Raw genomic sequence first — 18045 nt, 5'->3', positions numbered from 1 at the left:
GAAGGCAGTGACTCAATTTTGTCAAGAGGGAAAAAATGAAAAAAGGTAGAACCTAGACTCAGTTTTAAAATTAAGTATGTTCTATGCAACTATGCAAAAATCTACAGTAGCAAAAACCAGGCCACACAAAATTTAAAATACCTGTTGCATTAAAGTTGTTAGGATTACAAATGGCTTTTCCTATTTTCATGTTAAAAGGCAATGCCTTTTCCTCAATCCTACAGTTTCCACCAGTTGGAATTTTCCCTAAATTTCTGGACTCTCTCTATCCCCTCACTATTCTCTTAGAAGGGGAATAGTAACTTAACATGATTGGTAAGTTTAGCCTAAAGAATTACATAAGCATAACTCTACCTGTTGCTTTTTGCTCTAGGGAGCCTACCTACTAGCTAGAAGTTCTCCAGTGCTCCTCCATGGATGGGCCCTCCTAGCAAGTAAGGAGGATGTTCCTGGCCCTGTTCTTTCTATGACCATGTACGTCTATTTAACTCTGGGCTTCATGATTAGAAAGCAAAACTGTCTGCATATATAAGCCATGTCCTGCAACATGAGTTTTATCAGGAATAAAGGTGGTATTCTGATCTCTCATCTGTCACTCTTTTCTCAGTTTGTTCAGAATTTGGGGAAGGAATGTGGGTTTTATTGAGCCCCTCAGACACTACAAAATTACAATAATGCTTTCTCATTTAAAATAAAATCTTCACTTTTATCTTATACTAAACACCTAGGTATAATATCCATACATGATTCTTCTTCATAGCCCTCACAATTCCTAGCAGAACGTTAGCCTTAGCAAAGTTTGCTGAAGGAATGAATTTTCAGATAGTAAAGTTAATTCTACATGGTACTTAATTTACAACAAAAGCAAACTATAAAATAATAAATATTGGTGTTTACTAATGTATACGTAGGTATTTTCCCCCTAAGGAAAAATATGTCCCCATATATTTGTAAAAATTCACACCCATAATTATTTTTGTCTGCTTTAAACCATTACCTTTTACGTAGTGAAAGATCTTCAGGGCATTTTATCTAAAAGGTGGAACGAAGCGTTAAATTGAAGAAGCAGTAAAGCTCGGTGCCTCATAATGGCTGGAGGGTTGGAGGAGTCACTTTTTTAGACACCGTTTCTCTTCCTTCTGTTCCCTCATCCCTTGTTTCCCTCTTATCAGCCCTGGGGTGGGGCTGCATAACTGTCAACATGCTTAGCAGACAGTGAACTATGAAGCAAGAATTATGAGTGAGAGCATTTGTTTGAAGTTCCAGTGTACCTCCAACCCCAAAGTGACAAACTGGAACAAAAGTTTAAGGGACAGAAAGTTATGGTTGCAGTAGTTGACAAATTCTTCGTCTGCTGGACCAAAGGTTCGTAACCTTTAACTCTGAAACTTCAAAAGATAAGAAGCCCCAATTACCCCTTTTAATCACGTTTGAAGTTGCTTTTTTTTAATCATTTCTGCTGCTTTTCCTTTATTCTCTTTTTTTAATTTAATTTTATTTATTTTTTTATACAACAGGTTTTTTTTTTTGATGTGGACCATTTTTAAAGTCTTTATTGAATTTGTTACAATATTGTTTCTGTTTTTTATGTTTGGGGTTTTTTTGTTTTTTTTTTGGCCACGAGGCATGTGGGATCTTAGCTCCCCGACCAGGAATCGAACCAGCACCCCTGCATTGGAAGGCAAAGTCTTAACCACTGGACCACCAGGGAAGTCCCCTTAATCTCTTTTAAACTCATCACTTGCATCTTTTCTTTGTTGTCCTAATACTGAACAATCCGCTGGAAGAATTTTCCCCATATTATCCCTTATGCACAGGCTTTTTACTCAATACAGGTTGCAAAAGGAGTTTCAGGACAATAAAAAGGGATTGCTTGAAAGATCTAAATTTCAATTAACCTTACCATTGATTTTTTTTTTAAAGGGTTGTTGTGGGGTTTTTTGATAAATTTGTTTATTTAATTTTGGCTGCGTCGGGTCTTCACTGCTGCTTGCGGTCTTTCTCTAGTTGCAGCGAGTGGGGGCTACTTACTCTTAGTTGCAGTGCGCGGGCTTCTCTTTGTTTTGGTGCACGGGCTCTAGGCGCACGGGCTTCAGTAGTTGTGGCTCGTGGGCTCTAGAGCGCAGGCTCAGTAGTTGTGGCGCATGGGCTTAGTTGCTCCGCAGCATGTAGGATCTTCCTGGACCAGGGCTCAAACCCATGTCCCCTGCATTGGCAGCAGGATTCTTAACCACTGTGCCACCAGGGAAGCCCACCATTAATTTTAGAGTAATTTGGCATGAAGTACCAAGCAATTCAAGAATGAAAATTTTAACTATAATAACAGCACCAATATTGCATGGCAACCTTACCAGGTGCCAGACACTGTTTCAAGAACTTTACAGGTTATTAACTCATTTAATCCTCACATCAGTGAGACAGATGCTATTTTACCCCCAGTTTACACCTGGGGAAGCTGAGGTACAGAGAAGTTAAACAACTTGCCTAATATCCTGTAAGTGGCGGAGATGCCATTGAAACTCTGAAGCAGTCTGGCTTCATCATTGTGCAACACAGCTTACTGTTAACGAGAATACCAAAGACAGTAGGGAATTGAGACCCATCTCCACCTAGAGTTCTTTCCTTTTCTCAAGGTCAGCATGGAACTATCAAGAGTAAATACAATATTAGATAACCATTGTCAACTCCAAAATATACTATGAGAAATACAAAATAGAAATGTTTGATCATTGTTGCCAGGGAGGTTACATCCCATTTAGAGATAGCAAGTATACACATGAGAAAACATGCATTAATCAATAAAACCAAGCTCTTTGTCATTTCTCCCAAACCAGGTCCTTTCCCCATACTGCCTATGTTGGCTAACAATACCACTAACCTTTCAGACACCCAGACCTGAAATATCTTCAGACCTCTCTTCATATGAAAATATTTATACCTCTCTGTCTCTCCACTCCTAGTATTCTCACTATAGACAGAAGATTCTCACATCATCTCACTATTCTAATTTTTCCTTCCAAGGTAAATGCTATTTTTTTCTAGTTTTAGTTCTAGCTTGTTCTCCCCTCACAAATTAGGCACTGCTAGTAATGTTTCAGAACATGTAGGCTACTTAATTATACCTATATATTTACTATCATTCCTTCTTGATTTAAGTTCTTCCTTCTGCCTAATGTATGCATACTTTTGCTGGTAAAAAAACTCTCAGTTTTTGCTGGTCTGAAATGGTCTTAGTATGTTCTCTTTCTAGAAAGTTTTGCTGGACATTGGTTTCTACTTTGACAGTTATTTTCCCTCAGCACATGACAAATGACAGTCAACTGTTTTCTGGCTTCCATTCTTCCTAAGTCACCTTTCAGTGTAACTGCCGTTCATTTTTTTGGTAGGTAACTTCTTTTTTCTCTCTGGCTTCTTTTAGAACTTCTCGTGTGTGTGTCTGTGTGTGTGTCTGTGTGTGTGTGTGTGTGTGTGTGTGTGTGTGTGTGTGTGTGTGTGTGTGTGTGTGTGTGTGTGTGTGTGTGTTCTGAATTTTGCAATGATGGAATCTAAGGGTGGATTTCTTTTTCTTTAATCTGCTTGGGATTCAGTGGGCTTTCTGGATATCAGTTGGTATTTTTCATCAGTTCTGTAAAGTTCTATTTTACAACCATTATCTCCTCAAATATTGCCTGTTTTCCCTTTTATTATTTCCTTTTGGAACTTCAGTTAAATTCATGTTAAACTTTTTTCTTTATTCTCCAACTTTTTCGATCCCTCTTTCTTAACTTCCATCTTTTTCTCTCTGCAAAACATTACGGACAGTTTCTTTGGATCTACATTCTGGTTCACAGATTCTGTCTCTCAACTGCTATTTAATATGTGCATCAGGTTTTAAATCTGTGGCTATTTTTTCATCTTTAGAAGTTCTATTTTTCAAATCTGCATGATTATTCTTTTAATTCTCTATTCCCCAACCATTTTCCCAAGCTTCTATTTTGTTTTTTTAAGCATATTAAACATTTTTTTATATCTGATAAATAATAGCTCTAAGCTCTGAAGTCTTTGTGGGTTTTTTTTGCTGTGTACGTTTTTCTGCAGCTTCTCATTCATAGTGCCTTGTTTCTGCGCAAGTTCTGTGGATTTTTGACTATGCACTGCTCAATATCCTTGGAATTTTATCTGTGGGAATCATTTGATGCCTTAGAGAATTTGAATTTACCTCTATCAGTCACCTGGAACCACTTTACATTTTCACTTGAGGTTTCTAAGTCCACATATGTAGCATTAATTTAGATAAAAAACTAAATGAGTACTCTATGATTCCAATTATATGACATTCTGGAAAAGGCAAAAGTATGGAGAAAGTAAAAAGATCAGTGGTTGCCAAGGGTGGGGATGAGGTAAGGGATGAATATGCAGAGCACAAAGGATTTTTAGGGCAGTGAATACTTTGTATTTATTTTCCATAATGATGGATACACGTCATTATACATTTATCTAAACCCATAAAATGCGCAAGATCAAGAGTGAAACATAACGTAAACTATGGACTTTGGGTGATTATGACGTAGGTTCATCAGTCTTAACAAATGTAACAGTCGGGGGCGGGGGGCGGGTGATGCTGATAATGGAAGAGGCTATGGCCATGTTGGGGGCAAAGTGTATATGGAGAATCTGTACCTTCCTTTCAATTTTGCTATGAACTTTCAACTGCTCTAAAAAATTAAGTCTTATTTTTTAAAAAATTTAACTAAATGAGGACCTAAAGATTCCACACGAAAAAAATATTAGAATAGACAAATTCAGGTAAGCTGCAGGATACAAAAACAACACATATAAATCAGTTGCATTTTCAAACACTAACAATGAAATATTAAAAAAACAAAACTAAGAAACAATCCCATTTACAATAGCATCAAAAAGAATACTTAGGAATAAACTTAACTGAAGAGGTGAAAGACGTGTACACTGAAAACTACAAAACACTGTTGAAAGAAATTAAAACACAAATAAATAGAAAGACCTGCCATGTTAATGAATTGTAAGACTTACTATTGCTAAGATGTAAATACTACTCAAGGCAATCTATGGATTCAATGTAATTCCTATTAGAATTCCAAAGATGATTCTGCTAAGTGAAACAAGTCAGTCACAAAAGATAAATACAAATGATTCCACTTGTATGAAGTATCTAAAGTAGTCAAATTCATAGAAACAGAATGTAGAATGGCAGTTACCAGGTGCTGGGAGGAGGGGGAATGGAGAGAGTTACTGTTTAATGGGTATGGAGTTTTAGTTTGGGAAGATAAAAAAAAAAGTTCTAGAGTTAGATGGTGGTGATGGTTGCACAACAATATGAATGTACTTAATGCCACTAAACTGTACAGTTAAAAATGGCCAAAATGGTCAATTTTATATTATTTATATTTTACTACAATTTAAAACAAACAAACAAACAAACAAAAACCCTATGAGGGCCCTCTTGTGGTTATACAAGACCCGCATCCCATCTCCTTGGTCATATTTATTTCTCACTTACCCTTACACTGGAAGAGTAGCACTTTGGGGTCTCTGCTTTATGTAGTTTTTCTATTAGATTTCTGACTCTGGACAGACCCTAGGTTTTATCTCTTGAGTCTAGCCATATCTAACAGAAGCAAATGTTCATGGTCTCTAAGGATGGTCAGAAACCTTCAAATGAAAGCTGGTTTTAATGTCTGCTTACCTCTTGGGATTCCTACTGAAAGGGAGCAGAATGTGCTACCCCAAAATATGTCACTTGGCATATAGCTTATTTTGAATTAAAGTTTACTTGAGAAACAGTGGTGAAGAACACTCTGACCCTCCTTTGTTCCCCCCCTCCCCAAAAGCAGGAGATAAATCTCCCATGTGAAAGGTACCCATCCCAGTACCAGGAGGGTGGAAGCCATCCTTATCACCAGAGATAGGGAATTTAGGGCCAAGAATACTTGGCTCTAACAAACCTTGTTACTTCTTCGCCAATTCACTACCCCAAGCCCAGACTCCTTTGTCTCGTCAACTCTTCACAAATTTATTATTTCTTTGTCTTAAAGTTATAAAAGATTCCTGCTTTGGTTACTTCTTGGAGTCTCACTTTTTTATGGGGCTCCCATATACAAAATTAAATTTGTTTTTCCCCTGTTAATTTGTCTTAAATCAATTTAATTAATAGCCCAAAGACCCTAGAAGGGAAGAAGGGAACATTTTTTTTCTCCCCCACACTGCTTTCACTTCTTTTTTTGGGGATCTGAAATTTTTCTTACTCAGTGATTCCTTTCAAAAGATACATTCTAAAATGCTTAAACCTGTAGTTTAGTTGTTTCAATTGGGAGAGTTCTTAGGGGCTTGTTATACACTGAAAATGGCATTTAGCATTTATGGTATTTTCTGTGTGCTAGCTGAGTGATGTGGGGCTAGTCAATTCACCTTTCTACCTTAGTTTCCAGCTGCACAACAGGATTTCAATACTTATTTCACAGAGTTGTTGAGACTAGCACATAGTGAGCACTTGGTACATATATCTTATAATAATCCCTTTTTTCTAATCCTGGGTTACATTTCTTTATTGCTTATATTATTTTTACCACTGATACTGACATTTCTGATAGAAAATTTAAGCATCTTTTTTGGTTGTTAGTATTGACTGGGGACTGAAGGTAAACAGTTTGCCTGATTGGACTCAGTACATTTTCTGTGACTTTATAGTCTCTCAGTTGATAAGAAGTATTCTTATTCCAAACATATTTACAGTAAGGTGGAGATTATGTTGGAATAACTTTGAAAAATTCTTTCTAAGGTCACAGAAGTAAAATTTTTAAATTCATTTTTTATACATTTTATATCAATAAGAAACTTTTTTTGAAGATTAAAGCTCAATTGTTATATACTTTCTGAAGGCTTTCTGACTCTACTCCTGGAGAGAGTTAGCTGTTCCTTCTCTAAAGCTCCCATGTACCTTATATATACCTCTGCTATATCACTTACCACACTGAATTGTAATTATTTATTTACATTTTTTTAATCTCAATTAGAGTGTGATCTCCTTGCAATACAGATCCTGTGACTGTCGTCTTAGTATCTCTCTAGGGGCAGGCACATATAAAAGGCAATTTGTAAATATATATTAATGCTGATCAAATTTTCATTACTTTCTTACACAGACTCTTTAAACATATGACATGTGCTCTCTCTCATGCATTCTTTTTCTGTCCCTCTGATAAGTAATTCCATCCAATTTGTAAAGTTCTATTCTCCATACACTTATCCACAAACTGTGGGTGGCGGGGGGGTTGAAGAAAACACCAGGAAAGTGAGATTTTTTAATACTCTGTCCAGTTACTGACGGGTCAATAAGATAAAAAGTCAACAAGGACGCAGAAGGTATGAAAAGGACATTTTACACCTTTTATCTACCAGACAGCTAACAAACTGATGTGTTTCTTCAAGCAAACAGAACACTTATGAAAACTGATCATATGTTAGGCCACATTCTTTGCCCAAAGGCACTTAAGTCAGAAATCGACAACAATAACTGGAAAACCTGCATATGATTAGACTTTTTTTTTCTAAACAACTGTCAATCAAAAGGGAAATCAAAATGAAAATTAGAAAATTCTTCAGACTGCACAATAACCATACTATACATCCAAACTTGTGATATTCAACTAAAGCAACATTCAGAGAGAAATGTATAATCTTAAACGCATATGCTGGAAAAGCTCAAAGTTAATGGGCTTAGCATCTCAATTACAAAGTTAAGAAAAGGAACAAGAGGGAACTCCCTGACTGTCCAGTAGTTAGGACTCTGGGCTCTCATTGCCGAGGGCCAGGGTTCAATCCTTGGTCAGGGAACTAAGAACTAAGATTCCCACAAGCCGTGCAGCATGGCCAAAAAAAGAAAAAAAAAGGGAACAAGAAAATAAAAGAAAAAAAGAAATAATAAAAGAGCTGATATAAATAAAATAGGAAACAAGTACCAAGTTATGGTTACCAAGGGGGAAGCGCAGATAAATTGGAAAATTGGGATTGGTATATACATACTACTATATATAAAATAGATAACTGATAAGAACCTACTGTATAGCACAGGGAACTCTACTCAACACTCTGCAATGACCTATATAGGAAGAGAATCTAAAAAAGAGTGGACATATGTATATGTGTAACTGATTCACTTTGCTGTACAGCAGAAACTAACACAACATTGTAATTCAACTATACTCCAATAAAAATTAACATATAAAAAAAAGAAAACAAGTACCAATCCAAAAAGCTGGTTTTTTGAAGAGATTAAAAAACAAATAAACTGGGACTTCCCTGGTGGTCCAGTGGTTAAGACTCCACGTTTCCAATGCAGGGGGCGCTGGTTCCATCCCTGATCAGGGAACTAAGATCCCGAATGCCACATGGCGTGACCAGAAAAACCCAAAAAACAAAAAAACAAACTTCTAGCCAGGCTGATTAAGAAACAAAGAAAAATGATACAAATGATGGTAGGAATGAAAAAGAAGACAAAAATGCAGATGCTGAACAAATTAAATAAATAGATAATAAAAAAGATATTACAGATAATAAAAAGATATTACAAAGAAAATAAATTTGAAAAGTTATACTAAATAAATTTGTAGAAAAATGCAACTTAAAATTTTCAATCAAAATCAAATTCTCCTCTAAATGTTCAAAAGATTTAATGCAATGGCAATCAAAATCCCAATATGAATTTCTGTAGAACCTGACACACTTATTCTAAAATTTATATTAAAGAGCAAAGGTACAAAAACAACTGACAAACTCTTGAAGAAAAACAGTAAGATGACGAGACTTACTATATACTGTCTCATTATAAAGCTATTATAATTACAATGGTGTAGCATTAACACAGGGCACATAAACTTATCAGTGAACCATGACAGAGAAGCCAGATACAGACTCACACACACCCTGAAATTTCACATTTGACAGAGGCAGCATTGCTGATAAACGGAGAATAAACTTTTCAGTGAATTGTGCTGACATAACTGGATATACATACGGGTAAAAAATGAGATTCGATCTCTGTATCACATTATACATGGAAATCAATTCTAGGTGGATAAAAACCATTTGAAAGGCAAAACTTTAAAACTCTGAAAAGATAATATAAGAGTTTATTTTATGACTTCCAATAGAGAAGAGTTTTATAAACAAGACATGGAAAGTCTCACACCATTAAAGGAAAAGATTGGTAAATTTGATAATATTAAAATTAAGAATCTCAGTTATCAAAAGACACCACTAAAACTGGAAGAAGATATTTGCAACCCAAATAACCAATAAAGGATTAATGTCCAAAATATATAAAGAACTCATGAACGAAGAAAAAACAAACCATTGAATTTTTAATTTTTTTTTTTGATGTGGACCATTTTTAAAGTCTTTATTGAATTTGTTACAATATTGCTTCTGTTTTATGTCTTTGGTTTTTTGGCCATGAGTTACGTGGGATCTTAGTTCCCCGACCAGGGATGGAGCCTGCACCCCCTGCATTGGAAGTATTAACCACTGGACCGCCAGGGAAGTCCCCAAACTACTGAATTTTTAAAAGGGCAAAAGACATGAACAGGTAATCCCTGAATAAGAAATGCAATCCATAAACAATATTCAGCCTTATTAGTAATTAGAAAAATGCAAATTAAAATCACAAAGAAATACATTTCACACTCACTGGACTAACAAAAATTAAAGTTATTAAATAGGAATCATTGGTTCAAGGGCATTCTTATTCACTGCTAGCAGAATATACATTGTGCAACCATTCTGGAAAACAACTCAACTTCCCAGAGTGTCTCAGTCTTCTACTGCTACTTGTATGGGTTAAAGTGTGTCCCTCAAAAAAAGATATATTGAAGTCCTAACCCTCAACACCTTAGAATGTGACTTCATTTGGAAATTAGGTCTTTACAGAGGTAATTAGATTAAAATGAGATGATTAGGGTGGGCACTAGTCCAATATGACTGGGGTATTTATAAAAAGGGTAAATTGAGACACAGAGACAGGCACAGAGAGAAGACTATATGAAGAGACATGGAGAGAGTGCCATGTGAAGATGAAGGCAGAGATGGGGTGACACATCTAAAAGCCAAAAAATGCCAAAGGTTGCCAGTAAACCACCAGAAGCTAGGAGACAGGCATGAACAGATTCCCCCTCAGCGTCCTCAGAAGGAACCAACCCTGGGGACAGTCTGATCCGGACTTGTAGACTCCAGAACTGTGAGACAATAAATTTCTGCTGTTTAAGCCACCCAATTTGTAGTACTTTGTCACAGCAACCCATGTCAACTGTTATAGCAGTTACTGCAAACTAATACATTCCTGTAACAAATTACTACAAACTCAGTCACATAAAAGAACACACATTTAACATCTTACAGTTCTGTGGGTCCAAAGTCTGACAAAGGTCTCACTGAGCTAAAATCAAGGTATTGGAAGGGCTTTGTTACTTTCGAGGACTATAAGGAAAAATGCATTTCCTTGTCTTTTCCAGCTTCTAGAGGCTGCCTGCTTTCATTGGCTCCTGGCCTTCTCCCACTGTGAAAGCCAAAGGTGGACTGAGTGAGTCTTTCTCACATTATATTACTCTAATCCTACTTCCATTGTCACTTCTCCTTCTCTGATCTCTTCTGTCTCCCTCTTCCACTTTTTAAAGACCCTATGACACTGGGTCTACTTAGATAATCCTAGATACCTGGATAATCTCCCCATCTCAAGGTCCTTAACTTAATCCCACCTGCAAAGTCTCTTTTGCCAGGCAGGGTAACATACCCACAAATTCCAGGAATTAGAACATGGACATCTTTACGGTACCATTATTCTGCCTATCATACATAGTAAAGTTGAATATGAGCATACCTTGCAGCTCAGCAATTCTACTTCTAGATGTGTGCATGCCCCTAGGAGACATTTACAAAAAATTTCATAGCAGCATTGTGCTTAATAGCAAACAACTGAAAACCACCCACAGGTCCATGAACAGTGGAATGGATAAATTTTATTATGTTCATACAATGAAACACTATACAGCACTGAAAAAGGTGAACCACATCTATCTACATCAACATGAATGAATCTCAAATGTCAAGAAAAAAGAAAAGTTACAGAAGAATTCATATAGCATGATTCTATTTACTTAAAGTTCAAAAGCAGACAATACTGACAACATATTATTTAGATTACTTAGTAATATGTTCAGGGGAGTTATAACGATAAGCAAGGGAATGAACAGCAAAAAAAAAAATCAAGATAGATGTGTTGTCTCTGGGGCAGAGAGAAGGGGATGCAAAAGAGGTTATACAAAGGAAATGAGTGGTAAGTACTTGACATTTTTCTTTTTTTGTTTTATTTTCTTCCTTAAACCATATAAAAATATACATATGTACAGTCTTATGTATGGCATTTCTCATTAACAAATTTAAATGCCAACTAAATAAATTTAAAATATACTGAAAGCAAGTTGTACGAAATGTAAGGAAGCAGTCAAACAATGTACTCTATCTGATGGAGGAGGGAATAATCTATAAAGATAAGATAATCTTCCAGGTCAATTAATATTGGAGAAAAAGTTCTAGGTTGTAAAAGAAAAAGTGGGAAACACCCTCCTCTTCCCCAAGTTCTAAGAACAGGTTTCTAACAATCTCTTAAATAAACCTGAATCAGTTTGTAAATAATAAGGTGAACAATTATAAACTATTATAATTATAATAAACTTAATAATAAAATATAATAAAAATATTATGTATTTAAATATATAATTAAACAAATAAATATAATAATTATAATTATTATAAACTATAATTGTTTATACACAATTATATACAGTTATAAACTGTCAGAAACTACCCACAGACAGAACCCAGCTCTTCTAAAGTTTTGCTTGGCTAACACAGTTGTTCAATTTGTTTTATTTAAACTGAAAGCCCTTAGGCAAAGTAGGCAACAGTTCACTTCCATTCTTCCTTACCCCTCCTCCTTCCCCAACGTATAACATAAATAGGCTATGTGGCTGGCCTCTTAAGGCACCTGAGTTTCAGACCAGCTGCATCCTGACAAGTCACCCTGAAATAATGATATCAGGTACCAAGTTTATCTTCAAGGTCATCATGAACTATGTGATTTCAAGAGTACCTCCTACCTCTCACTCCCCTCTCTTCCACCACCACCCTCAACCGCTTTTACTCAGGGGCATTGTTTATCACATAATTAGAGATATCTGGCAAATTAAGAACAGCCTTGGAAAACTATGACTGCAGGTGCATATGCTCTTAATGGAAAGTACAGCTGAACTAGGAGTCAAGACGTAGGTTCTAGTCCCTGTATCCCAAAACCTCGTGGCATAACCTAGAGACAATATTCTTCTCTCTCTGGAGTTGAATTTTTTTCCTTTCTATAAAACGAGCAGATTTCAATTGGATAAACTCCAAATCTCTTCTATTTCTTCTATATCTATACAAACATATTTATGTTGAAATAAACTTTTTCAGCAAGTATAGATTCTTCCTGCTTTGGGTGGGGTATAAGAAGGCAGGAGAATGCGCTAGGGAAACAGGCTGACTTGGTAACTGAAAGGGAAGAAGGAAAGAATCAGAGAATCGCCTGCCACTGAGGAGGATTAAAAAATCAGAGGACAATGAAAACAAACATCACTAAACTATACTAAAGTCAAAGTTTTACTTATGGTTGGCCCTATTTACCTTCCACTCACTGTGGGAAAACAAACTATGGAGATGTTACTATTTCATGTGGTATAATGAAAATATTCTATCACACATCACCACATCACTGCTTGACACGATTTGTCAACTTTTATTTTTAAACCCGGCCAACTCTACTAGGATGGAGTTTTGTTCTCAGCTTATACATTAGTCTGAGCATCACTGTAGTGTCTAAACACTTCTTAATCTTATATGTTTCTTAAAGGAGATTTCAAACAGTGTGAATGGTAAAATCAAAAGAAAAAAGTCTACACGTCAGTAACAATAAGCAGTCCTCAAATAGCTAGAGCGGTGGATGGATGTGGGGAGGTGTTCCATAACTGCTAACGGCTTTCAAAAACAACAAAACAAGGCCAAGAGCAGGTTAAGACTTTGCAAGCAAGGGTCAAGGGCATGAACTTTATTTTGTGGACAATGAAAAGCCGTAAGAGATTTTTAAAACAGAGCGAGTGATTTGATCAAATCTGTGTTTTTGGAAGATAACTCTGATGGCAAGGGTACATACAATATTTACAAAATAAAGCATAAAAATATTACGTAGGCTGATGTTTCACTACAAAATATTAACATGAAATTAGAATAAAACACTCACTCATTAAATTTCACAAATTCCACAGTATTCTTTAAAAAATTCATGGTGGGTTATGACTTGCAGATTCCTTAGGGGAATAAATAATCACTTAAACTTTAAAATCTTTTTAAAAAGGCTTCATACTACATGCGTATCCTTTATTAAACAAAATTAACAACACTTTAAATAATATTTATGGGCTTTAAGGCCACAGAATTTTTAAATATTTACCTAACCATTTAGAAAGCACTCAGCATTTTAGGTATAGAAAAATATCTCACACACAGACTTATGCCTTTCAAAACCTTGTATTTACCTAGCCTATCACACATGAAATGATCTGGTTGACAGCCGAAATTTGCATTGTAGAATGTATAATTAAAATGACATAGAAATGTAGCTTGTTAAATTCAGGCCAAGGCATCTCATGTAGATGTAAAAAATTTTTTTTTTACTTCCTATTAGTCTCAGCTGATTCTTCACAAATATACTACAAACTTAGTGCTTCTTTCCATTAACCCACCAAGGTAGAACACAGTCAGCAGTAACTAAACTTTAAACCTAATTATGAAAAACCATACGTTTTACAAACATATGCCACTATTTTTCAATACAGTATCTAACATAACATCCCAAATGTTAAAAATTACTTTGAATCTACTCTCACACAATTAAAAACATTTATATTAATATGAGTTTTCAATTGTTTTTCAAAGATGTTAATAAAAACGTTTAAATTCTTAAGGAAATGAAAGCGTAATAATTTTATCAATCCACAAATGAAAGTCCACATATACGTGTTAACAGTTCTTTCTCTTCAAATAATACAGAATATTTGTTGATACTTTCCAATTATCACACCTTGGAAAATATAGGCTAGCAATATCAACATTAAACATTTAAGTAAAACTTCAAGATCTATTAACTTTTGAAGTTTTAGTCATACATTTATTTATACCTTACAAAAAGTGTAAACTAACTAAAAGAAATGAATTCTAGAATTGGAAGGTGGTACAGAATTCACCTACTGGATCCCCTGATTTGACAGGATACTCAGACTCGGAAAGGCTCACCAACTTTTCCAATATGACGGCAGGGCTAAGACTTTACCCTTGAACCTCTATGAATCCAGGAGACTTTCCCCTATATCAGCTTCTACCCAAAACCGTTTGTCTCCCTTCACTTTCTGAAACAAGAGTGACTTTACAATTATCACATACAAAGTTTAGCACTTTGAAAATTAGAAAATCTCTTGATCTTTTACTTCCATAAAAGTATTGGTTTCCACTTAATTTCTTTCACATAACATACCTCCAAACAAAACCACAGATCCACTGTTAAACTTCAGGAAAAAGCATAAGTAAAAATTTTTATTACAGCCTCTGCCAAGCTAAAAATATCTAGTAGTTTCTAGTATTGCCGAAAGAGTATTATGTTATGACACTGAACATTAACCATGTATAAACCCTTGAACTATTAGCATATATTTAAGACCCCCTCCACCAAGAAAATGTTCCTATTCATAGTGGAATGTGAATAAGGGTTTTCTGCACTAATAAAATATGCCCTTTTTAAAAGCACAAATTTTAAAAGCACAATATTTTCCTCTAATACAACTAATAAAGCTACCTAGCATAACAATGCCGCACCTAGTTAACGGCTGAAAAAAGGTTGCTGTGATGGAAAGAGAACCAGACCAGGATCAAGTAGATCAGGAGTTTTCAATTTATAAGATAACACCCATAATTCACTAGGCCAATATATTGCAATTCAGTTACGTTAAACTGTAACGCTGCTAAGCTCAGGAAAATTGTTTACAAATGTGATGAAACTGTGCTAAAACACTTTCCTGGTGTTAAAAAATACAATGTATTTGCAAATAGTCAAATGTCAAACGCTGTTCCAGTCTATGAAAATAGCTGATATGACTCTGCTCTACAGTGACTCTTCTCCTGACAATTTTTCTCTTGATACACATTATTCTGAGCATTGTCTATTATCACTGGCAGTAAACTGAGAAAACAAAAGCCATGATATTTTTTGAACAATTTTTTTCAAGCATTTGGCCAAATAACTACAGACCACAAAGCAGCCTCTGAAAACACTTTTCAGGGAGCAAGGTGTTGTCTCTTTGAGCACTACGGATAGTGTAATAGCTTGTAGATTATATTGAAGAGCAAAGAGCATCAGATGTAGTAATAAGAAACTTCTGTTTCAAATATATTGGGTCCCTGGTGTAAAGCATATCACTAATCGAAAAGATTGAAAACCAATAGTATAGACTCCTACTCTCCTACTTAAGGAAAACCTCTACACTCATCCTTTTAGTTGCTTAGAAGACATCATTGAAAACTGAAAAATCTAGGTTCAAATCCCAGCACTGCCACTTACTAAATGTGTGAAGTTGGATAATCTCTATAAGCCTCAATTTGCTCATCTCTAACTTGAGGTTAATGTCACCTACCATACAGAGTCCTTGTGAGGGTTTAAGACAATATAAGGATTTTGCACTTAGTAAATGCTCTGTGAACAGTCACTATACTTGGTGAGTTTCTTAGTGATGTAAAACAGGTAAGATTTCCCTAGGCTATACAAAAATAGACACTCTTTCTCTAATGATGATTTCCATTTTTTTAAAACGCAAAAGCATATAAACCTACAGGAAAAGAAATTGTACAAATGCTTTTGGCATAGTTCCAAACATTACTAAGTTTAAAGGTTAAATTGTTACAACATTCTCATAATTATGCAACAAACACACAGGACCATGAGTTAGTCTGTAAAAGATTATATTAGCCTACACTGCTGAAATTTGGGGTGGAGGGTGGGGGAGAAATCTCTTATAATTATCCCCAACAGTCTTTTTATCTAAATTAACAAGTCTCTTCCAAAACTCACCACTGTTTTCTCTTTTTATTATGAGATCTCAGATTTGTCCTCTCAATTATCAAGAATAATGAAACCACACTGATTAGAATGCATATATATTTTTTTTTCCCCACTCATTCTAATGGCTGTACGCTATCTTTGGGGAGACATCACCATTATAACAGCAACAGATAAATGTCACCAAAAAGCTACACATCAGACTATGCCAAAGTGGGAGTAGTCAATCTATTATACTTCAAATAATTCACTTCATTCTTCTGAGAACGCATCTACTACATTAACAAACTCTTTAAAAAGTGAGACATGCTTAGTCTGCTATTTCATTTCTATTCAAAGATAAATGGTACTTATGCATTTTTTTAAAAGCTTCCTGTATTTTAGGAATTCTTTTCAGAATAAAAATTGTCTTTTTTTCACCATGGAAGTAAACATGCTTTCAAACACGCTAATTCAACTCGGGAACTGAAGCGATAAAACCTCCCTCCCTTCCTTACCAAACTTTGCTTTCTGGTAACATACCTGTTCTCTCGAAATGCAAGGCAATGAAGGTCTCCTGAACATTCTGCAACTTCCATAGTAACTGGCTGAAGTTTCTCCGAACGACACGCAGCTGGACCTCCTCCGGGGTCTGATCACAGGCACTTTTTCCTCCGCGGTACTGGACAACCGAGGATGATGGGGAGCTTCCCTGATTTGGAAGAAGTGATCCAGCCCCAGGGCCAGCAGGCAGCCGACGCCCCCCACCAGGCAGGACAGCAGCGGCCGGAGGGCTGGAGGCAGCGCCCCGAGGCTGGTGAAGGACACCCACCAGACGAAGCCGGAGAAGAGCAGCACCAGGATGCTGTGCCGGAGCCTCCCCGGCTGCGCGAGCGTCAGCAATCCCACGCAGCTCAGCACCAAGAACAGCCTGCCGGCCACCGCCGGGGTCGTGTGCGCGGCCCGGGCCCCGGCGTCTCCGTCCCCCCAAGACCAAGACCCCCACTGCCCCACCAAGAAGTCCCCCAGGTAACAGCAGGCGGGCAGCGCCAGCAGCCACCAGGAGCCGCCACCGCTCCGGCCCGGCCCGGGGTCCCGCTTGGTCCGGGTCAGGAAGCAGGTGAGGAAGAAGAAGGCACAGGCGATGCTGAAGAGGGGGCTGAGGCTGTGCGAGCAGACGCTCAGCAGGGTCCGCAGCCGGGCGGCCCCGACAGCCCAGCTCTCGGGCCCCGAGCCGAGCAGCAGGGCGAGGACAAAGGCGGCCAGGGCGCCCAGCGAGAGGCGCGCCCGGGAGAAGGGAGAGCCGCGCCGCGGCTGCTGGGGGGAGGCCGGCGGCGGCGGCAGCAACAGCTCCACGTTGCAGAAGCGGCAGAGGTGGAAGAAGAAGCCGCGCGGGGGGTCCTGCCGCAGGGGGCTCACACAGCCCTTCACGTAGCCGTTCCTCAGACTCTCGAGGGGCGAGCCGGCCCCGTCCGGCGGCTGCGGGTACCGCATGGCTTTGGCGTCTCGCTCGTCCCTCCTCATGGCCGGGACGCGGGGTGGCCGCAGGGGCTCGGCACGCCCCGCTCGGACCGCAGCTGCAGCTCGCGCTCCTTCCCGCCTGGCCCCCGCGCTCGAGGAGCCCCCCGGCTCGGCAGCGCGTCAGGGCTGCGCCCACCGCCGTGGCCCAGGGTCCCCGCCGCGCGGGCGGAGGAGCGGCGGGGTCCGCGACATGCTGGCTGAGGAGAGGGGCGGAAGGGGCTTCTGCCTGGGACCGCTGCGGCAGGACCCCCTCCTTTTCCCTCGGGCACTTCTCGGGACTGGAGCCTCGGTGTTGCCTCCCAGCTCCCGCGGGCTGCAACAGTTACCTCACGGCTTTAGCC

At 38.0% G+C, this 18045-nt stretch overlaps 1 protein-coding gene across 1 annotated transcript in view; it reads right to left on the bottom strand.

Annotated features, from left to right (window-relative positions):
- Window positions 1–17817, bottom strand: part of PDE3B (phosphodiesterase 3B) — a 183510-nt gene extending 165693 nt beyond the window's left edge. The window contains exon 1 of the mRNA XM_060018547.1: window positions 16727–17817. Within this exon, the coding sequence (XP_059874530.1) occupies window positions 16727–17707 (981 nt within the window). The 5' untranslated portion in view covers window positions 17708–17817. The remainder of the gene's footprint in view (window positions 1–16726) is intronic.
- Between the last annotated feature and the right edge of the window lie 228 nt (window positions 17818–18045).

This window comes from Delphinus delphis, chromosome 8, assembly GCF_949987515.2.
Source record: "Delphinus delphis chromosome 8, mDelDel1.2, whole genome shotgun sequence".
NCBI classification, from domain to species: Eukaryota; Metazoa; Chordata; class Mammalia; order Artiodactyla; family Delphinidae; genus Delphinus; species Delphinus delphis.
Note: the sequence above shows the minus strand (reverse complement) of the source record. Positions and strands in the feature narration are given on the sequence as shown.